The 23,148-nt window shown below is 33.5% G+C and overlaps 2 protein-coding genes across 5 annotated transcripts; both read left to right on the top strand.

Moving 5' to 3' along the window:
- Positions 1–986: 986 nt before the first annotated feature.
- On the top strand, positions 987–4,372 carry LOC121203219 (zinc finger BED domain-containing protein RICESLEEPER 1). Its single transcript, XM_041087886.1, has 3 exons — positions 987–2,247; positions 2,579–2,628; positions 2,813–4,372. Exons 1-3 carry the CDS (start codon positions 1,089–1,091, stop codon positions 4,274–4,276), a joined length of 2,673 nt encoding a protein of 890 aa, XP_040943820.1. The 5' UTR covers positions 987–1,088; the 3' UTR covers positions 4,277–4,372.
- Positions 4,373–14,805: 10,433 nt separating this feature from the next.
- LOC107927488 (uncharacterized) lies at positions 14,806–22,243 on the top strand. Of its 4 annotated transcripts, none has more exons than XM_041087884.1 (14): positions 14,806–16,060; positions 16,385–16,434; positions 16,672–17,304; positions 17,773–19,612; positions 19,737–19,771; positions 19,981–20,098; positions 20,311–20,436; positions 20,524–20,675; positions 20,768–20,850; positions 20,936–21,047; positions 21,197–21,289; positions 21,399–21,479; positions 21,749–21,928; positions 22,020–22,243. In XM_041087884.1, exons 1-14 carry the CDS (start codon positions 14,911–14,913, stop codon positions 22,026–22,028), a joined length of 4,662 nt encoding a protein of 1,553 aa, XP_040943818.1. In that variant the 5' UTR covers positions 14,806–14,910; the 3' UTR covers positions 22,029–22,243. The 4 variants fall into 4 exon arrangements, with proteins under 4 accessions (XP_040943818.1, XP_040943810.1, XP_040943813.1 ...); XM_041087876.1 differs by having other exon boundaries at positions 21,749–21,932; XM_041087879.1 differs by having other exon boundaries at positions 21,692–21,928.
- The last annotated feature ends 905 nt before the right edge of the window (positions 22,244–23,148 follow it).

Genomic DNA, 23,148 nt, shown 5'->3' with positions numbered 1-23,148 from the left:
ATATCATATGTTAAAAGTAGATACGTGGGACGCAAGAGATTCTAAGTGGAAAGTCGTCTGGAAGTATCAAGGACCGCATCGTATTCGCTTCTTCTTATGGTTTGTTTGCAGACAAAGGCCCCTTACCAATCAAGAACGTGTACAAAGGGATATTAGACAAAGTATGTCCTGTCCAGTCTGCCACCACAAGATAGAAGATATCTTACATGTCCTTAGGAATTGCCTGATTACTAAAAATATTTTGAAGTACTTTGTGCCAAGAAATTGCTAGTCACTATTTTGTTCTGGGAACCTCTCAAATTGGGTCAGAACAAACCTAGAAAATTTTGGATGGACATTAAGGAAAAGGGTGACTTGGTCTACTCTTTTTGGTTTGTTAGTATAGAGCATATGGAAAAATAGAAATCTCTGTGTTCCAAGGTCTATCTTGGAATTTCAGAGGAACCATTAAAATTTCAGTGAGTTGGGCAAAATAATACAACATAGTGCATAATTTAGAATTACCCAAAGGAGACAATTTAGAGTGTGATGTTTTTCTAGGCAAATCTTGGAATGATAAGGTAAGTGATTATTAAAATATTAGATAATTAGTTTAGTTATGTTTTGTTTTTCAAAAAAAAAATTAATAACTTTTCTTAGATTCATGATGACATGACAATATAATGCTATGTTACGCAATCACTGAAAAAAAAATATGTATGAACATATTGGACATTCGATTTTCGTATGCATTAAACATTGGTTATGTTAGTGTTTAAATATTAAAACCAGCCTTATTGGAACCAACATGAACCGCGTAATAACTGGTTAATATGATTTTGTTTGTAATTTTTTTTAAAAAAAATTATCTCAAAAATGAAAATAATGAAAGGAAAAAGGAGATATTACTTAATTTGCAGGCAGGTAAATTGTAGGAAGCAAAAAGAAAAGTCAAAGTAGAAACAGTGAATATTCCGCGTCACGACAAGCTTTTCCTACTGCTTTTGCTTTTCCTGAATTATACATATCAATCATTGCTGCTTTCACTTACTTTTCTACCATATTTCTCTTCTGCTTTACCCAAACTCTGTTGAATCTCACCTTCTTTCATGGCTTCTTCTGTTTTTGATACCGACACCGACACCGCCTTGAGATTGTTACTATCCTGCGCTAAAGCTATTGAAGATGGGGATCTGAAAAGCGCCAATGCGTTCCTTCACAACATCTTGATTCTTGCTGATGAGAGACCCTACCTATATAAAAGCAGAGTGGTGAAATACTTTGCGGACGCTCTGGTTCGCCGAGCCTACGGACTGCATCCCGCTTCTTCCTACTTCACTTTCCCGGTGGATCCTTCACCATATTATCATTGTGGCAGCTACCTTATTAATGGCGTCATAGAGAATGTCATCCATGATGCTTTAATGGAAAAGAATGCTTTGATGGGAAACAGGCGATTGCACCTCATTGATTTCTCCATCCCGTATTCCAGTTTTCAGAATTCAGTTCTTCGTACACTACCGACCTTCTTCGGCGATCCTCTACCCGTCCGTGTAAGCTACATACTTCCACCATTTCTGAAAAAATATGTAAAGTTCTCACACCAAATGGAGTTTTTGACTATGGATGCAAAGGAAGTTAACGTAAAGTTGGAGGATGAGTTCAAAGTGGTTTATGCCAATAGTTTGGCAGAAGCGGATGAATTTGAAATAGATTTCAAAAGAAGAGAAGATGAAATGGTGGTGGTTTACTATAAATTTAAACTTGATAAGATGGTAAGAGATGCAAAAGCAATGGAGAGAGAGTTGGTAAGATTGAAGGAGAAAAATCCGACGATTGTAATCATGCTAGACTTTTATTCCAATCATACCCACTCCAATTTCTTGACGTGTTTCAAGGATTCATTTCAGTATTCCTTGAAGACTCTTGATTTCTGGGCGCAGTTGGAACTTTTTCTTGAAGAGGAGTATGAGTGGGACTGCAACATAGAGGCATGGGAAGGTAATAATGTAATTAGGCGGCACCCAACTTTGACAGAATGGCAACATCTCTTTTCAATGGCTGGCTTTAGTCGAATTCCATTAAACCACAGGAAAGCTATTGATCTTATTGATAAGTTTGACAGGTTTGTGGAAATAATGGGGGAGGAAGAAGAATGTTTGATTTTAGGTTACAAGGAATGTCCAATGTTTTTCTTGTCGGCATGGAAACCCAACGTTGAAGAAGAGCACTTAAATTTCAATTCCAGCAACGATAAGTTTGGACTAGGTAGTTTTCTTTTTCTTTTTTGCCATTAATCATATATTGCATATGCAAAACGAAGTTATTTTAATTATAGTATTAGTTTAATCATATATTAAATATTATAACTTATTTTAAGTTTAAAAATATAATTTCATGACATTATTAGTTTAATAATATATTAAATATAAGTTCAGTTAAACAGAAACTGACCAAATTAATTAAAGCTGATCGTTCATCCTTAATTTTATAATAAATCATCTTCAATCGTCTTTTCCTTAACTTATTCTTATTTATTGGATGAAAGTTATTCTTGTTTATCATTACATTGACTAATTGTAATGGAATTTCTTTGTAGGTTTCAATCCATATCCGTCACCTCTTCGGCCCCTTCAACCATTTCCGAAGGTATTTATTCTTCCTTGTTAATATCATATATTCTAGTTGATAACTGATTTATAATTTCTAAAATAAAAAGGGTTATTAGGGGAATAGCTTGTCAATATGTATGCTTAAATATAGAAAGTTTAATCAGTGGTCTTATGCTTAAATTATATAATGTAGTATAAATGATTTATTCTCAATTTCTCAGATTTTTCCCAATGGTGACCCTGAGATTGTAAAAGCAAATAAGGAGAAACCCTCAAAAGCCACACAGAGAAAGTTGAGGTCTAAGGTTTGGGATCACTTTGATGGATTTGAAGAAGATGAAAACCAAGTAGCCAAATGCAAACATTGCCCCAATATGCTTACAGGGTCAAGCAAGAGTGGGACCACACACTTGAATAGCCACTCGAAAGTATGTCCTGGAAAGAAGAAACAAAATCAAGAAAGCCAGTTGATACTTCCAGTTGATACCAATGAAGGAAGCTTGAGGTTTGATAAAAAAAGGAGTCACATGGATCTTGCGAAAATGATGATTAAGCTTCGATGTCCTTTGGATATGGCTGAACAAGAAACCTCTAAGAATTTTGTGAAAGGTTTGCAACCTATGCTTGAGTTTCAATCCAAAGATATTTTATCTTATATACATCGCATTTATGACGAAGAGAAGGAGAAACTTCAGCTGTATTTTGATAAGCTTGCTAGTAAATTCAATCTGACAGTGAGTTTGTGTAAGAACAATGCTGGAAAGACTACATATTGCTGTTTGATATCACATTTTATTGATGATGGTTGGGAACTAAAGAGGAAGATTCTTGCCTTGAAAACTTTGGAGCATATTAATGACACAAAGGCTTTAGGCGAAAATATTAGGAGCTTGGTTTTGGAGTGGAATATTAGCAACAAAGTATGCTCCATAACTGTGGATAACTCTTTTTTGAATGACAGTATGGTTGATCAGATAAAAGAAATTTGTCTTAGTGACCAGGGCTCTGTTTCTTCAGATCATTGGTTCATCACTTTCACACTTCTTGAGGATGGGTTCCGTGAGATGGATGGCATACTTTTTAAGTTAAGCAAGTCCATTGAATATGTCACTGAAACAAGACATGGAAAATTGAAATTACAAGAAGCTGTAGATCAAGTGAAGCTACAAGGTGGGAAATTATGGGATGATCTTTCTTTCAGGCTGGAATCAGACTTTGACATACTTGATAGTGCTTTGAGATCAAGAGAAATCTTTTGTGAACTGGAGAATGCAGTAGCTCTACAGAGTTGTTTGAAATGCTTTGATGATATCAAAGGAACTCAATGCCTTCCTGTAAGTTTGTACTTTCCAAAGCTTTGTGATGCATACAAGAAATTTCTTCAGTTGGAAAAAAGCAGTCATTCATTTGTTACATTGATGAAGAGGAAATTCGACCGCTATTGGAGCTTATGCAATTTGGCATTAGCTGTTGCATCTGTTCTTGATCCAAGGTTAAAATTTAAAATTGTGGAGCTCTCATATAGGGTGATTTATGGCCATGACAGTAAGATGCGATTGAACATGTTTCATAAAGTTCTTCGGGATGTCTACTATGAATATGCCAGTGAAGCCAAATATCTAACTACATCTGCTTCAGTCTTGGATGATTTCAATTGTTCAACAATAGGGCTTGGAAATTATTAGAATATACCCCATACCTTGCCCATACATTTCCCATTCCTATCCATACTTTGGAAAGGTCAAAGTTATGGGCACCAAATATTTATTTAGTGTTGGGCATGGGAAAATAGCAATTTTTGGTCCCTAAGTGAATAGTGACTTTGCAAGGTGGCCCTTGAATCTCAACTATAAATAGGCCAACCATTGCTCATTCTCATCATCCCACATTTGCCATTCTCTACTTAAGGCATTGTTCTCTCTCCCTATTTGTAAAGTTTCACTTGTATTTTGGAGTGAAATATATTTGGTAGTGCCCGAGGACGTAGGCAAGATTTGCCGAACCTCGTTAAAATTCTGGTGTTCTTTACTATTTATTATTCATATTTTGTGAATTTGATTGTAGTGATTTATTGTGCTATTAAATTACGATAGAGGGATATTCTGGCTAGGAAAGACTTGGTACTTAAGTGATCCTCGTGATCCACCTCTCTTTCCTGGGAATTGAACTTAGTGTGATTTTTTAGTACAACAATTTTACTCTTTCACACGCTTTCGCGCAACAATTGGTATTAGAGCAAGGTTCGTACTTGGGGAATACGACCGTTTACGGTACTATTCACGTATACGATACTATTCACGTATATGGTACTATTTACGTATACAGCACTATTCACATATACGGTACTGTTCACGTATACAGTAGTTGGGATTGAGGAGAAAAATGGCAGCAGCATCGTCATCAGCAAGGACTACTGTGACAAATGCAAAATTTGAAGTAGAGAAATTTGGCGGTACCAATAATTTTGGTATGTGGCAATGTGAGATCCTGGATGTCTTATGTCAGCAAGAGCTAGATATAGCCCTTGAAGAAAAACCTGACAAGATGGATGACAATGAGTGGGCCAAGATCAATAGACAGGCGTGTGGTACAATCCGCCTATGTTTGGCCAAAGAGCAGAAGTACTCTGTCATGAGGGAGACATCAGCGAAGAAGTTATGGGATACACTGGAAGAAAAGTTTCTAACGAAAAGTCTTGAAAATAGGCTTTATATGAAAAAGAAACTTTATCGATTCACGTATGCACCCGGTATGTCGATGAATGACCATGTGAACTCATTCAATAAAATTTTAGCAGACTTACTAAATTTGGATGAGAAATTTGAAGATGAAGACAAGGCATTATTGTTGTTGAATTCCCTTTCTGATGAATATGATCATCTTACCACCACATTGCTTCATGGGAAGGACACGATCACATTTGATGCAGTCTGTAGTGCGTTGTATAGATCTGAGACTCGAAAGAAAGATAAAAGAGATCACAGAGATACAACCGAAGAAGTCTTAACAGTAAGAGGTCGTTCACACAGCAGCAAATCTGGTAGAAGGGGAAAGTCCAAAGGGAGACCCGCCAAAGATGAATGTGCCTTTTGCCGTGAAAAAGGGCATTGGAAAAAGAATTGTCCTAAGCTACAAAAGGGCAAGGCTATTTCTAATGCATGTGTAGCGGAGCATGATGAGGAGTCAGACTTTAGCTTGGTTGGCATGGCAATGGCATGTCAAACGGATGAGTGGATTTTGGATTCAGGATGTACTTACCATATGTGTCCTAATAAGGACTGGTTTTCTAGTCTTAAAGAGCTAGAAGGTGGAATTGTTCTTATGGGCAATGATAGTGCTTGTAAGACAATGGGAGTGGGTACAGTCTAATTGAAGAATCACGACGGCTCAATCCAAGTCTTGACAGATGTTCGCTACGTACCTAGCCTGAAGAAAAATCTCATCTCATTAGGTGCCCTAGAATCTAAAGGGCTCACAATCACTTTGAGAGATGGATTACTAAAAGTAGTAGCTGGGCAACTGACGGTGATGAAAGGCACAAGAAGAAATAACTTGTATTTTTTAAATGGAAGTACAGTTATTGGATCAACATCAACAGTTTCTACAAAAGATGTAGATTCAGAGGCTACCAGATTATGGCATATGCGATTGGGACCTGCTGGTGAAAAAGCTTTGCAGACATTGGTGAAGCAAGGCTTATTGAAAGGTGCAAATTCTTGCAAAATGGAATTCTGTGAACATTGTGTTCTGGGCAAGCAGAAGAGGGTAAAATTTGGTCCAGCAATTCACAATACGAAAGGAATTCTGGACTACGTTCACAGTGATGTGTGGGGACCTACCAAAGTAGCTTCTTTGGGAGGTATGCACTATTTTGTTACTTTTGTTGATGATTATTCAAGAAAAGTATGGGTGTATCTAATGAAAAGAAAAAGTGAAGTTTTGGATGCATTTCTGAAATGGAAGAAGATGGTGGAGACTCAGACTGGTCGAAAGGTCAAACGACTTCGATCAGATAATGGTACTGAGTACAAAAACGATCTATTTCTACAAGTATGCCAAGATGAGGGCATTGTGCGACACTTCACTGTTCGGGATACACCACAGCAAAATGGGGTGGCAGAACGAATGAATCGAACTATACTGGAGAAAGTTCGATGTATGTTGTCCAATGCTGGATTGGGCAAAGAATTTTGGGCTGAGGCAGTTACATATGCGTGCCATCTAATTAACCGTTTGCCATCAGCTGCAATAAATGGAAAAACTCCTATGGAGATGTGGACTGGTAAATCTGCTATTGATTATGATTCTTTGCATGTATTTGGTTCTACTGCATATTATCATGTAAAAGAATCTAAGTTAGACCCAAGAGCAAAGAAAGCATTATTCTTGGGTATAACTGATGGAGTAAAAGGATATCGTCTTTGGTGTCCTGATACAAGGAAGATTGTTTTCAGTAGAGATGTGACTTTTGATGAATCAACCATGTTAAAGTACAAGGATTCACAAAAGGATGGCAAAACCAGTAGTACTTTGCAGCAAGTGGAGCTTGAAAAGGTTAACGATGATCCAGCTAATATTGAAGGGACAAATGATGAAGAGGTTCCTACCCAAGAACCTCTACAGCAACAAGATTCAATTGCATATAGGAGGCCAAGAAGAGAGATTCGTAAGCCTGCTCGCTTTGATGATATAGTGGCCTATGCACTTCCAATTGCAGATGATGATGTTCCTTCTACTTACACAGAAGCAATAAGTAACCCTGATGGTGTAAAGTGGAAGCAAGCAATGAATGAAGAAATGCAGTCTCTTCATAAAAATAAGACCTGGGAGTTGGTGACACTACCCAAGGGAAAGAAGGCAATTGGATGCAAATGGGTATATGCAAAGAAGGAAGGATTTCCTGATAAAAATGAAATTCGATACAAGGCTAGATTAGTAGCAAAGGGTTACGCTCAGAAAGAAGGAATAGACTACAATGAAGTGTTTTCTCCAGTTGTGAATCATTCGTCTATTCGGATTTTGCTAGCCTTGGTTGCGCAATATGATCTTGAACTAGTTCAGCTTGATGTGAAGACCGCGTTTTTACACGGTGATTTGGAAGAGGAAATCTATATGACTCAGCCAGATGGATTCAAGGTTGCTGGAAAAGAAAATTGGGTTTGCAAACTGACAAAGTCGCTTTATGGATTGAAGCAATCTCCGAGGCAGTGGTACAAGCGATTTGATCAGTTCATGAAAGGGCAAAGGTACACAAGAAGTAAATTTGATCATTGCGTGTATTTTCAGAAGCTACAAGAAGGAACTTTCATATACTTGCTCTTATATGTTGATGATATGCTAATAGCATCTAAGAGCAAAGTTGAGATTGAAAGATTGAAGACTCAACTCAATCTCGAGTTTGAGATGAAAGATCTAGGAGAAGCTAAAAAGATTCTCGGCATGGAAATATGGAGAGATAGAGCTCATGATAGAGTTAGCTTGTCTCAGAAGCAGTATTTGAAAAAGGTACTACAGCAGTTTGGCATGAACGAGCAGACAAAACCTGTAAGTACCCCGTTGGCTTCTCATTTCAAGCTTTCTGCACAACTATCTCCTTCGACGAATACGGAACGAGAATACATGTTGCAAGTTCCGTATTCTAATGCAGTGGGTAGCTTGATGTATGCAATGGTGTGTACAAGACCCGACATTTCACAGGCAGTTAGTATAGTGAGCAGGTATATGCATAATCCTGGAAAAGGACATTGGCAAGCTGTGAAATGGATTCTACGGTATATTCAGAAGACCGTAGATGTTGGATTACTGTTCAAGCAGGATAATACACTTGGTAAAGGTGTTATTGGGTACGTTGATTCTGACTATGCCGGTGATTTGGACAAGCGAAGATCAACCACCGGTTATGTGTTTACACTTGCTGGAGGACCAATAAGTTGGAAGTCTACACTACAGTCTACAGTTGCATTGTCAACCACAGAAGCCGAGTACATGACTGTAACAGAGGCTGTAAAGGAGGCTGTTTGGTTACAAGGTATGGCTAAAACCTTGGGGTTGGTTCAGGAGCATATTAACGTGTATTGTGATAGTCAAAGTGCTATTCATTTAGCAAAGAATCAAGTCTATCATGCACGTACAAAAGATATCGACGTACGATTCCATTTCTCATTGAAGAGGGGAAAATTTGTCTTCAGAAGATCAAGACTGCAGATAATCCCGCAGATATGATGACCAAGGTGGTAACAGCAACCAAGTTCGAACATTGTTTGAACTTGATTAATATCCTGCAAGTTTAACAGTTGAAGAAGGCACTATCAAGTATTGTTGTCAAAAGCAGAAAGAATTGTGTGAAGATAAGATTATCCTAATCAAATCTTCAAGGTGGAGATTATTAGAATATACCCCATACCTTGCCCATACATTTCCCATTCCTATCCATACTTTGGAAAGGTCAAAGTTATGGGCACCAAATATTTATTTAGTGTTGGGCATGGGAAAATAGCAATTTTTGGTCCCTAAGTGAATAGTGACTTTGCAAGGTGGCCCTTGAATCTCAACTATAAATAGGCCAACCATTGCTCATTCTCATCATCCCACATTTGCCATTCTCTACTTAAGGCATTGTTCTCTCTCCCTATTTGTAAAGTTTCACTTGTATTTTGGAGTGAAATATATTTGGTAGTGCCCGAGGACGTAGGCAAGATTTGCCGAACCTCGTTAAAATTCTGGTGTTCTTTACTATTTATTATTCATATTTTGTGAATTTGATTGTAGTGATTTATTGTGCTATTAAATTACGATAGAGGGATATTCTGGCTAGGAAAGACTTGGTACTTAAGTGATCATCGTGATCCACCTCTCTTTCCTAGGAATTGAACTTAGTGTGATTTTTTAGTACAATAATTTTACTCTTTCACACGCTTCCGCGCAACAGAAATGATAGTATTTTGGACTCCTTGAGTAAATTTACATCTGCAAGCAACTTCAATGAGGAGGCCTCATGGAAGTTAGAGCTTGAGCTTTACTTAGATGAACCTTTACTTCCCATGGATGGAGCATTCTTTGACATACTTGGTTGGTGGTGTGATAAATCTCAAAGGTTTCCAATACTTGCAAAGATGGCTCAAGATTTCCTTGCAATTCCGGTTTCAATTTCCACATCATGTTCAAATATTAGTGCCATGATCAATAATCCAGCCTACAGTAGCTTGAATCCTGAGATCATGGAAGCTTTGGTATGCTGTGAAAACTGGTTGGAAACTCCAAAAGAAAGTAAGTCTTAAATCCTAATGTGTTTAGATCCTTCAATTATATTTTCCTACACTTAGGAGGCCCTCTCGGCTCTTTAGTATTGCATAATATCACTTAACATAGTTGATTTGTTGTTACAAATGAAGGAGATAAAAGGATTGTATGAAATTGTGATTACAAAATATCCCTATTCCTTTCCAATAAGAGGATGATAAATAAAATTTTTCCTCTTAATTTTTAGAATTTTTAATTAGATTTGAATTTTGTCAAGAGGAAAAAGTTAAAAATCAGGAGAAAAAATCTAATTTGTCATTTTCCTATTAGAAAGGGATAAAGATGACATAGAATCATAATTTCATTCTTAGACATTGTACATGAATTATGATTAGAAGCTGTCTCCATTAAAATTTTTTTTTTCATTCAGAGTGAGAATTTAATTCCCTTAATGCATTCTCATTTCATAGGATAAAAGGAAAAAGACCATGGTGTGAACAGGTTCATACTTCATTTAATTCGTTTTATATATACATACATTCCTTTGTAGTTATACATATATTAATGGTTTTATTTGGTTATTACTCTTATAGGATATTAAAGCATATTTACTCTCTAGGTTTACTAAGAAGGAGCATAAACGGCTAGATAAATGGCAAAGGAATGAGTTGAATGGGTATATTGCTAGTTTTGATGTGTTAATATTGGAATATGAAATGATTATTATAATCTAACTATATAAAGAAATTTATGTTTCACAGAAAATTATTTGGACGAGATAAAAAATTTAAATTTTAAGGTAAAATATTGGCACCTTTACTAATGGTGCCCCAAAGTGATGAAACTCGAAAAGAGTATTATATTAATGATTCGGTAAGTAATAATCAAATATATAATGATCGGGCATAAATCAATTTGGCAATTCAAATATTTGTATCATGTATTAGTTATCATGTTGTGTTCAATGTTATCATGTCTTCAATCTAGTATAAATATTATTGTAGATAAATCAATGATGTTAATTTTTTTATATTATAATGCAGGTTGTTAATGCTTTCTTCGAATTGCTTAAGAAGAGATATGATAAGTTTCCAAATACATACATCAATCACTATTCATTTGACTCTCAAATAGCTTTAAGAACTTGTATCTTATCAAAATCTATTGATATTTGAAATTGAAATTGTTATTATTTTATAATCATTATATATATGAAGTCCCTTATATTTTGCAATTATTAGGCTCAGTTGATACAAGGATCCAGATCAGAACATGAAGTATTAATTTGGTTTAAAGCTGAGAAGCTAAGGGGTGTACATAAAGTAAGCACTTTGATTTTTTTTAATTTTATTTTTAGCTTATAATTAAGATTTAAATTGTGTTGGTGAATGCAAACGATAAATTATTTTCAATTACGATACAATAAAAAAATCAAACTGAAAATATAAAATGTCATTTAAATCCCTAATCGTAACTAACACAAACAGATGTAATATTCTGCTGTTTCTTTTTGTGATTGTAGTTGTTTTTACCATTGTGCTTATCATCACATTGGGTTCTTTTCTATGTTGATATCAAGGAAAAAAAGTTTTCATGGTTGGATCCAGATCCATCTTCCATAATACTATCTTACCATTTCGAAAACCATGTTAAAGTATTATTACAATGGTTCACAAGCTTTTTACTCCCGAAGCTTGGTTATAGTGATGCAAATAAATGGCCATTTATAGTGCGTAATGATATCCCAAAGCAAAAAAAAGTAAGTATTATTCTTTACCTACAGTTTTGCAACCTTTTATTTACTTGTTATCTTACAAATTTTTCTTTTTCTTTTGGACTGCAATGTAAAGCACGGTTGATTGTGAGATATTCGTGATGAAATATGGTGATTGTCTTACGCATGGTGATTATTTTCCTTTTAAACAAGAAGATATGATTCATTTTCGTCGTCGTATCTTTCTTGATATATATCGTGGAAGATTACATAAAAAAATAAACAATGATTGATGGCTTATTTAGGACTCAAAGAATGGGTGTGAATTCGAATTTTTGAAATTTGACAAAAATTATTGTTATATTTTTTTCTTTACTTTTTTTTTATGCATGTATGATACTTTCGCTCTCATATTTATGTTTAGGTTCTATGTCAAAAGGAAAAACAATTTTCATATTAATTAATTAAAAATTATAGGCTTAATAATTCATTGGGTACTCAAGTTTGACACTTTTTTAAATGTGGTATCAGTGTTATTTTTTAGTTCACTTTGGTATTTATATTTGAAAAAGATTATATATTTTGATATCCAAAGGTAAGTGTGTCAACTTTTTAATGTTTAATTTAAATTTTAAGGTTGGTTTAATGAAATTTAAATACTAATATTATTACATGTTTTAATTTTTCATGATTTTGTTAATAAAATAAATTTAGTGTTAATTGTAAAATTATTTAATCTTACGTTTAATTTTGTGATACAATAAGAGCGATATGATTTGATTTGAGTTTTGGGATTGATTTGATGACATAAGTGCTAATATTATTATCTAATTATAGATTTTCATCAAATCAACTCTTAAACCCGAATTAAACACTAAAAAATTAACATTGTTATTTTTAGGTACCAAAATTTGTAAATTTTGTCATATACAATTACTGCATTGAAACAGAAAATAACAAATGTACCTCGTTAAAAAAATATGTCCAACTCAGATACCGAATTCCACTTTGATTTTATAAGACAAGACTATTTCTTATTGGTATTTTTTTTTTCTTTTGCAAATGATAAGTTCCAAATGAACAAATATTTTGTGACAATGGTATGTGAACAATAAAATTATCTTAATTGTGGTTATTAAAATAATGACAATAAAAAACGAGCGACATGAGTGATGATCAATTTAACTGCGGATCGATTGTACAAAGATAACTACAATTTTTACTCTCTTACAAGTAAAAATTAAAGAAAATTAGAGATGAAAGATCAACAATTAATAATTTTCATATTTAAAAATTATTTAAAATCAATCATTTTATTTAATTAATTACTCATGCATTTCAATTCAAAAATACCAAAAGAAAAAAAAACAATGAAAGCAAAGACAAGCTTTCAACCATCAATAATATTCTAAGACCTTAAATTATAACAACTTTTCAACTAAACTTTCCAGTTTTAGTGACCCTTCTAATAGAATTCCAATTTTCTCCTCTGCTACTTGAAATCTCGTTAATCAGTTACTAAGATTTCCTGTTACAGTAACTTTTTAGTAAGAAGTGCATATCATATGTTAAAAGCATATACGTGCGACACAAGAAATTCTAAGTGTAAAGCCATCTGGAAGTATCAAGGATCGCATCGTGTTCGCTTCTTCTTATGGCTCGTTTATAAATAAATATTGTTCATCAATCAAGAACGTGTATGAAGGAGTATTGGACAAAGTATGTCCTGCCCGGTCTGTCACCATGAGATAAAAAATATCTTACATATCATTAGGGATTATCCGAATACTAAAAATATTTTGAAGTACTTTGTGCCAAGAAATTGCTGGTCGCTGTTTTTATTTGGGGGTGGGGAACCTCTTAAATTGGGTCAAATAAACCTAGAAAATTCTGGATAGACGTTGGGGAAAAGGGTAACTTGGTCTATTATTTTTGGTTTATTAATATGGCACATACCAAAAATAGAAACCACTTTGTATTTCAAGGTCTATCTTGGAATTTTAAGAGAACCATTAAGATTTTCATTGAGTTAGACAAAACAATATGCATAATTTAAAATTATCCATATAAGGCAATTTAGAGTATGATGTTTTTCTAGACAAGTCTTGAAATGATAGGGTAAGTAATTATTAAAGCTTTAAGTAGTTAGTTTAGTTAAGTTTGTTTTTCACAAAAAAAAATCTGATAATTTTTCTTAGATTCATATGATGACATGACAATATAATATTGTGACATGCCATCACTTAAAAAATATTTTTTTAAAAATATTAAATAATAATGTGACACAATTTTAAAATAAAACATTATCACAACAGCCAAAAATAAAAATAAAAAAATTATGAAGTCCAAATATTAATATATTAGTGATTGATAGATACATTCGGAAATGTATGAACATATTTGACATTCGATTTCCTTAAGCATTGTACATTGGGAATGTTAATGTTGAGGTTGGTTGGTGACAATACATCGCGTTAATGTTTAACTATTAAAACCAACCTTATTAGAACCATCGCGTAATAACTGGTTAATATGATTTTGTATGTAATTTTTTTTAAAAAATTCTCTCTCAAAAAACAAAATAATGAAAGGAAAAAGGAAATATTATGTAATTTGCAGGTAGATAATTTGTAGGAAGCAAAAAGAAATGTCAAAGTAGAAACAGTGTGTATTCCGCGTAGAGTTGATCATGGGTTGGGTAGCTCGGCCCGGCCCGAAGGCCTGCCCAAAAAATAGGAGGGTTTGGATAAAAATATAGACTTGAAAAATGGGCTTGGGCAAAAAAACGAGGCCCGTTTAAAAAACGGGCCGAGCCGGGCTTTGGGTTAGAGTTTTTTGGCCCGGGCTCAGCCCGGCCCGGCCCGAATTATATATTAATAAATTTTTTATTTATTTTTAATATAATATTTTTTTATTATATTGTAAATATTTTTATTGTTTTAAGAATTGTTTTAGAATCATTTATATTTGTTTTAATATTTATTTTTATGTTTTTAAATATATTTGATTTATTATATTTTTTAAATTTTTTATTTAATGAAATAAATAAAAAAAATTAATATGGGCCGGGTAAGGCCGGGCTCGAGCTTAACAATTTTATTTCGGACCGGGCTTGGGTAAATTTTTAGGTCCATATTTCGGGCCGAGCCCAGACCTAATAGTCGAGCCTGAAATTTTGTCTGGGCCTGACCCCAATCCGGCCCGGCCCGGCCCGGCATGATCACCTCTAAATTTCCGCGTGACTGATCAATGACGCGCTTTCCCTACTTCCTCAATTATACATATCAATCATTGTTGCTTTCACTTTCTTTTCTACCATATTTCTCCTCTGCTTTACCCAAACTCTGTTGAATCTCACCTTCTTTCATGGCTTCTTCTTTTTCTCACACCGCCTTGAGATTATTACTATCCTGCGCTAAAGCTATTGAAGTTGGGGATCTGAAAAGCGCCGATGCGTTCCTTCAGAACATCTGGATTCTTGCTGATGAGAGACCCTACCTATATAAAAGCAGAGTGGTGAAATACTTTGCGGACGCTCTGGTTCGCCGAGCCTACCGACTGCATCCCGCTTCTTCCAACTTAACTTTCCACGTGGATCCTGCATCATATTATCATTATGACAGCAACCGTATTAATGGCGTCATAGAAAATGTCATCCATGGTGCTTTAATGGAAAAGACTGCTTTGATGGGAAACAGGCGATTGCACCTCATTGATTTCTCCATCCCGTATTACTGTTTTCAGAATTCAGTTCTTCGTACACTACCGACCTTCTCCGGCGATCCTCCACCCGTCCGTGTAAGTTACATACTTCCACCATTTCTGAAAAAATATGTAGATTTCTCACGCCAAATGGAGTTTTTGACTAGGGATGCCAAGGGAGTTAATGTAAAGTTGGAGGATGAGTTCAAAGTGGTTTATGCCAATAGTTTGGCAGAAGTGGATGAATGTGAAATAGATTTCAAAAGAAGAAGAGAAGATGAAATGGTGGTGGTTTACTATAAATTTAAACTTGATAAGTTGGTAAGAGATGCAAAAGCAATGGAGAGAGAGTTAGTAAGATTGAAGGAGATAAATCCGACGATTGTGATAATGCTAGACTTTTATTCTAATCATACCCACTCCAATTTCTTGACATGTTTCAAGGATTCTCTTCTGTATTCCTTGAAGACTGTTGATTGGTGGTGGGAGTTGGACCTTTATTTTGATGATGAGTATGAGTGGGAGTGCAACATAGAGGCATGGGAAGGTAATAATGTAATTAGGCGGCACCCAACTTTGACAGAATGGCAACATCTCTTTTCAATGGCTGGCTTTAGTCGAATTCCATTAAACCACAGGAAAGCTATTGATCTTATTGATAAGTTTGACAGGTTTGTGAAAATAATGGGGGAGGAAGAAGAATGTTTGATTTTAGGTTACAAGGAATGTCGAATGTTTATCTTGTCGGCATGGAAACCCAAAGTTGAAGAAGAGCACTTAAATTTCAATTCCAGCAACGATAAGTTTGGACTAGGTACTTTTCTTTTTCTTTTTTGCCATTAATCATAAATTGCGTATGCAAAACTAAGTTATTTTAATTATAGTATTAGTTTAATCATATATTAAATATTATAATTTATTTTAAGTTTAAAAAATATAATTTCATGACATTATTAGTTTAATAATATATTAAATATAAGTTCAGTTAAATAGAAACTGACCAAATTAATTAAAGCTAATCGTTCATTCTTAATTTTATAATAAATTATCTTCAATCGTCTTTTCCTTAACTTATTTTGGATAAAAGTTATTTTTGTTTATCATTACGCTGACTAATTGTAATAGAATTTCTTTGTAGGTTTCAATCCATATCCATCACCTCTTCCGCCTCTTCAACCATTTCCGGAGGTATTAATTTTACATTTTATTATTTTATGGACTCTTTCCATCACTTATTTATGGTCCCTACTTAAAAAAAAAATTAACCCTTTATTTTTTCACTCAATTAAGTATTTAAATTTTCAAAATACATTAAAAAGACCTTCAAATTTATTTTCATTTAGAGTACAATTTCAAAATTATTTTCATTTAGAGTGCGATTTCAAATTTTGTTTTTAATAATTCTTTCTTATTTAATAATTACAGGGTTTGGCATTGAATCGAGTAGCTGTCATCCCTGAGATACATGACATACTAAACCATTTACATTGTGAACACAAGTTTTCATCGGCTTTAACATGGGCTTCTAAAGTTAACAATATGAATGAAACTATATCGGATCCAAATAAGTATACTTTCTCAATTCAAAGTAATTCTTGTTATTTGAAAGATTTTAAGTCTCATCTATTTATGCATTTATGTGAAGATAAGATTAAGCAAACCATTATTGAGAAAGCAATTGAATCAAAGGACGGCTACCATTGTGAACCATCTATTACTAATCTTGATGGTGAAGACAATCCATATCCGGTAGATGTAAAGAAATATGACATAGATGTTGTTGTTGCAATCTGTCTACAAAATCGTTACACAAATAACGATCTTTATGTAGTAGAATTTTATTGGCCTGCAACGGAGAGTAAAACATCAAAATCTTTTGCTCCTCATATCTTCAATGACTTCAAACATATGGAGAAAAAGTTTGTAACAGTAAAGGTTGAAGGCACCCAAAAAGCTATTTCAAACATTCCAACATCTTCGAACACAGCAAGGCATTTGAAAATAGCTGAAGAAACAGAGGACGTTGATGCAGTAGAAATAAACGGGGTTAATGTGGAGGTAATTACATTGTCTTATATATTATTCTATTATTTCAACACCAAATTAAACCTAAATTAGCATTCATGGTTCTAATGATGATAATATCATTTGCTTTTAGAGGGGAGTGGTTCCAAATTTTGCCTCGCCGATACCTATACATTCTTCATTAAAGATTGTTGCAGCTCCTTCTAACACACTAGAAGGACCTCATTGGTCTGAAACTTAAAATCAAGTGTTTTTTAATCTATTTAGTTCCAAAAATCCTGTAAGGAGAAAGTTGCATCAAGAAAGTTGCTTAAGTAAAAAAGGGTAAAATGTTTATACTTTGGTCCTCATTTTTTTAATTTTACTTTTTTTCCTAAGATAAAAAGGGGTTATTAGGGGAATAGCTTGTCAATATGTATGCTTAAATATAAAAAGTTTAATCAGTGGTCTTATGCTTAAATTATATAATGTAGTATAAATGATTTATTCTCAATTTCTCAGATTTTTCCCAATGGTCACCCTGAGATTGTAAAAGCAATTAAGGAGAAACCCTCAAAAGCCACACAGAGAAAGTTGAGGTCTAAGGTTTGGGATCACTTTGATAGGTTTGAAGAAGATGGAAAACAAGTAGCCAAATGCAAACATTGCCCCAAGGTGCTTACAGGGTCAAGCAAGAGTGGGACCACACACTTGAATAACCACTTGAAAGTATGTCCTGGTAAGAAGAAACAAAATCAAGAAAGCCAGTTGATACTTCCAGTTGATACCAATGAAGGAAGCTTGAGGTTTGATAAAAAAAGGAGTCACATGGATCTTGTGAAAATGATGATTAAGCTTCAATGTCCTTTGGATATGGCTGAACAAGAAACCTTTAAGAATTTTTTGAAAGGTTTGCAACCCATGTTTGAGTTTCAATCCAAAGATATTTTATCTTATAGACATCGCATTTATGACGAAGAGAAGGAGAAACATCAGCTGTATTTTGATAAGCTTGCTAGTAAATTCAATCTGACAGTGAGTTTGTGGAAGAACAATTCTGGAAAGACTACCTATTGCTCTTTGACATCACATTTTATTGATGATGGTTGGGAACTAAAGAGGAAGATTCTTGCCTTGAAAACTTTGGAGCATATCAATGACACAAAGGCTTTAGGCGAAATTATTGGGAGCTTGGTTTTGGAGTGGAATATAAGCAACAAAGTATGCTCCATAACCGTGGATAACTCTTTTTTGAATGACAGTATGGTTGATCAGATAAAAGAAATTTGTCTTAGTGACCAGGGCTCTGTTTCTTCAAATCATTGGTTCATCAGTTTCACACTTCTCGAGGATGGGTTCCGTGAGATGGATGGCATACTTTTTAAGTTAAGGAAGTCCATTGAATATGTCACTGAAACAAGACAAGGAAAATTGAAATGCCAAGAAGCTGTAGATCAAGTGAAGCTACATGGTGGGAAATATTGGGATGATCTTTCTTTCAGGCTGGAATCAGACTTTGACGTACTTGATAGTGCTTTGAGATCAAGAGAAATCTTTTGTAAACTGGAGCAAATTGATGAAAATTTTAAACTAAACCCAACAATGGAGGAATGGGAGAATGCAGTAGCTCTACAGAGTTGTTTGAAATGCTTTGATGATATCAAAGGATCTCAATGCCTTCCTGTAAGTTTGTACTTTCCAAAGCTTTGCGACATATACAAGAAATTTCTTCAGTTGGAAAAAAGCTGTCATTCATTTGTTACATTGATGAAGAGGAAATTCGACCATTATTGGAGCTTATGCAATTCGGCATTTGCTGTTGCATCTGTTCTTGATCCAAGGTTAAAATTTAAAATTGTGGAGCTCTCCTATAGGGTGATTTATGGCCATGTCAGTAAGATGCAATTGAACAAGTTTCATAAAGTTCTTCGGGATGTCTACTATAAATATGCCAGTGAAGCCAAAAGCCTAACTACATCTGCTTCAGTCTTCGATGATTTCGATTGTTCAACAATAGGGCTTGGAAATGATAGTATTTTGGACTCCTTGAGTAAATTTGCATCTGCAAGCAACTTTAATGAGGAGGCCCCATGGAAGCTAGAGCTTGAGCTTTACTTAGATGAACCTTTACTTCCCATGGACGGAGCATTTTTTGACATACTTGGTTGGTGGTGTGATAAATCTCAAAGGTTTCCAATACTTGCAAAGATGGCTCGAGATTTCCTTGCAATTCCGATATCAGTTTCCACACCATGCTCAAGTATTAGTGCCATAATCAATAATCCAGCCTACAGTAGCTTGAATCCCGAGAGCATGGAAGCCTTGGTATGCAGTGAAAACTGGTTGGAAACTCCAAAAGAAAGTAAGTCTTAACTCCTAATGTGTTTAGATCCTTCAATTATATTTTCCTACACTTTACTTAGAAGGCCTTCTCGGCTCTTTAGTATTACATAATATCACTTAACATAGTCGATTTGTTGTTACAGATGATGGAGAAAATCATGAACCCATGCAAATTACGGTAGGCATTGTGAGAAAGGATTGTATGAAACTGTGATTACACGTCATGTCTATCCATACTAAAGAGAGAAAGATGACGTGGAATCACAGTTTCATACAATCCATACTCAGACATTGTATATGAATTATGATTAGAAGCTGTCTCCATTGAAAATTTTTTTTCATATAGTATGAGAATTAAACTCCCTTAAATCCATTTTCATTTCATAGGATAAAAGGAAAAGGAAGATGGATGAGGAGGACTCTCATCCAGTAAAAAATTCCAAACCTTCGAATCTTGAAAAAGCTATTAATACCGAAGACATTGCTAAAGATTCCAACAACAATGGTAATTCAATTATACTTCTTATTAATTACTATGTTACTTAAACTCGAATGTTAGTGTCGATATGAGTATTTGACTGATACATATACTCAAACAAAAATATTTTTTTTTTCAATTTGAAATTAATTAAACTGTTGAACTATACTTACCATTATTATCTATTGTGTTACTTAAACATATTTAACTTGATATCAATTGAATTGTTGAAATGCCAGACTTTAGTCTATCTTTTGACAATTGGATGGAGCCACAATTTTCTTCTTCAGAGTCTATTGGTGAAAAAGCAGAGATCATGAAAGCTTTGGTTTGCAATGAAAATAGGTTGGAATCGTCAATAGGAAGTAAGTTCTTTATTTGATCCTTTTATCACTTATCTAGTTCAATTTAAATTAATTTGGTTTCTTATTAAGCAAATTTTCTTATTACAGAACCTAATCATGAAAAAAATGTTGATGTCGTAATTGAAATTGTGAACAATGATCCATTATTCGATATTAATCAATCGGATGAGGTTCAGAGTTCATCTTCTGAGTCTGAAGATGAAGCAACATTGAAGGAGCAAGGACCATGGTGTGAACAGGTTCATACTTCATTTCTTTGGTTCTATATATACACACATTCCTTTGTAGTTATTCATATATTAATGGTTTTATTTGGTTATTACTCTTATAGGATATTAAGGCATATTTACTCTCAAGGTTTACTAGCAAGGAGCATAAACGGCTAGATAAATGGCAAAGGAATGAGTTGAATGGGTATATTGCTAGTTTTGATGTGTTAATATTGTAATATGAAATGATTATTATAATCTAACTATATAAAGAAATTTATGTTTCACAGAAAATTGATTGGACGAGATAAAAAATTTAAATTCCAGGGTGAGATATTGGCACCTTTACTCATGGTGCCTCAAAGTGATGAAACTCGAAAAGAGTGTTATATTAATGATTCGGTAAGTAATTATCAAATATATAGTGATCAGGTATAAATCAATTTGGCAATTCATATATTTGTGTCATGCATTAGTTATCATGTCTGCAATCTAGTATAAATATTATTGTAGATAAATCAATAATGTTAATTTTTTATATTATAATGCAGGTTGTTAATGCTTTCTTTGAATTGCTTAAGAAGAGATCTGATGAATTTTCAAATACATACATCAATCACTATTCATTTGACTCTCAAATAGCTGTAAGAACTTATATCTTATCAAAATTAATCTATTGATATTTCAAACTGAATTTGTTATTATTTTATAATCATTATATATATGAAGTCCCCAATATTTTGCAATTGTTAGGCTCAGTTGATAAAAGGATGCAGGTCAGAACTTGAAGTATTAAATTGGTTTAAAGCTGAGAAGCTAAGGGGTGTACATAAAGTAAGCTCTTTGATTTTTTTTTTTTTAGAAATTTCTTTTTAGCTTATAATTAAGATTTAAATTGTGTTGGTGAATGCAAACGATAAATTGTTTTCAATTACGATATAATAGAAAAAAATCAAACCGAAAATATAAAATTTTATTTAAATCCCTAATTGTAACTAACAAGAACAGATGTAATACTGTTTTTTTTTTTTTTTTTGTAATTGCAGTTGTTTTTACTATTGTGCTTATCATCACACTGGGTTCTGTTCTATGTTGATATCAAGGAAAAAAAGTTTTCATGGTTGGATCCAGATCCATCTTCCCTGATACAATCTTACCATTTCGAAAACCATGTTAAAGTATTATTACAATGGTTCACAAGCTTTTTACTCCCGAAGCTTGGTTATAGTGATGCAAATAAATGGCCATTTATAGTGCGTAATGATATCCCAAAGCAAAAAAAAGTAAGTATTATTCTTTACCTATAGTTTTGCAACCTTTTATTTACTTGTTATCTTACAAATTTTTCTTTTTCTTTTGTACTGCAATGTAAAGCTCGGTTGATTGTGGGGGTATTCGTGATGAAATATGGTGATTGTCTTACGCATGGTGATTGCTTTCCTTTTAAACAAGAAGACATGGTTCATTTTCGTCGTCGTATCTTTCTTGATATATACCGTGGAAGATTACATAAAAAAAAACAATGATTGATGTATTATTTTGGACTCAAAGAATGGATGTGAATTCGAATTTTTGAAATTTGAAAGAAATTATTGTTATATTTTTTTTTTTACTTTTTTTTTCTGCATGTATGATACTTTCACTCTCGGATCTATGTTTAGTTTCTATGTCAAAAAGAAAAACAATTCTCATATTAATTAATTAAAAATTATAGGCTTAATAATTCATTTGGTACTCGAGTTTGATACTTTTTTAACGTGGTATCAATGTTATTTTTTAGTTCAATTTGGTATTTATATTTGAAAAAAAAATTATATATTTTGATATCCAAAGGTAAGGGTGCTAACTTTTTAATGTTTAATTCAGATTTTAAGGTTGATTTGATGAAAGTTAAATACTAATATTACTACATGTTTCAATTTTTCATGATTTTGTTAATAAAATAATTTTAATGTTAATTGTGAAATTATTTAATCTTACGTTTAATTTTGTCAAATACAATAAGATCGACATGATTTGATTTGAGTTTTAAGATTGATTTGATGACATAAGTGCTAATATTATTATCTAATTATAGATTTTCATCAAATCAACTCTAAAACCCCAATTAAACACTAAAAAATTAACATTATTACTTTTAGGTACCAAAATGTATAAATTTTGTCATATACAAGTATTGCATTGAAACAGAAAATAACAAATGTACCTCGTTAAAAAAAAGGTCAAACTCAGATACCGAATTCTACTTTGGTTTTATAAAACAAGACTATTTTTTATTGGTTTTTTTTCTTTTGCAAATGATAAGTTCCAAAATGAACATATATTTTGTAACAATGATATATGAATAATAAAATTATCTTAATTGTAGTTGTTAAAATAATGACAAAAAAGAACGAGCAACATAAGTGATGATCAATCTAACTAGGGATCGATAGTATAAAGATAACTACAATTTTTACTCTCTTACGAGTAAAAATTAAAAATAATGAGAGATGAAAGATCA

The sequence above is a fragment of the Gossypium hirsutum genome, chromosome A02, assembly GCF_007990345.1.
Source record: "Gossypium hirsutum isolate 1008001.06 chromosome A02, Gossypium_hirsutum_v2.1, whole genome shotgun sequence".
Taxonomy (NCBI): Eukaryota; Viridiplantae; Streptophyta; class Magnoliopsida; order Malvales; family Malvaceae; genus Gossypium; species Gossypium hirsutum.
This window is presented reverse-complemented; position numbering and strand designations above follow the sequence as displayed.

Bases quoted from the DNA above. Each gene is read 5' to 3' on its own strand.
- LOC121203219 (XM_041087886.1), top strand. From the start codon at position 1,089: ATGGCTTCTTCTGTTTTTGATACCGACACCGACACCGCCTTGAGATTG. The intron at 2,248-2,578 runs GTAGTTTTCTTT...ATTTCTTTGTAG, and splicing joins CAACGATAAGTTTGGACTAG to GTTTCAATCCATATCCGTCA. The intron at 2,629-2,812 runs GTATTTATTCTT...TCAATTTCTCAG, and splicing joins CCCTTCAACCATTTCCGAAG to ATTTTTCCCAATGGTGACCC.
- LOC107927488 (XM_041087871.1), top strand. From the start codon at position 14,911: ATGGCTTCTTCTTTTTCTCACACCGCCTTGAGATTATTACTATCCTGC. The intron at 20,437-20,523 runs GTAAGTTCTTTA...TTCTTATTACAG, and splicing joins GTTGGAATCGTCAATAGGAA to AACCTAATCATGAAAAAAAT. The intron at 20,851-20,935 runs GTATATTGCTAG...TATGTTTCACAG, and splicing joins CAAAGGAATGAGTTGAATGG to AAAATTGATTGGACGAGATA.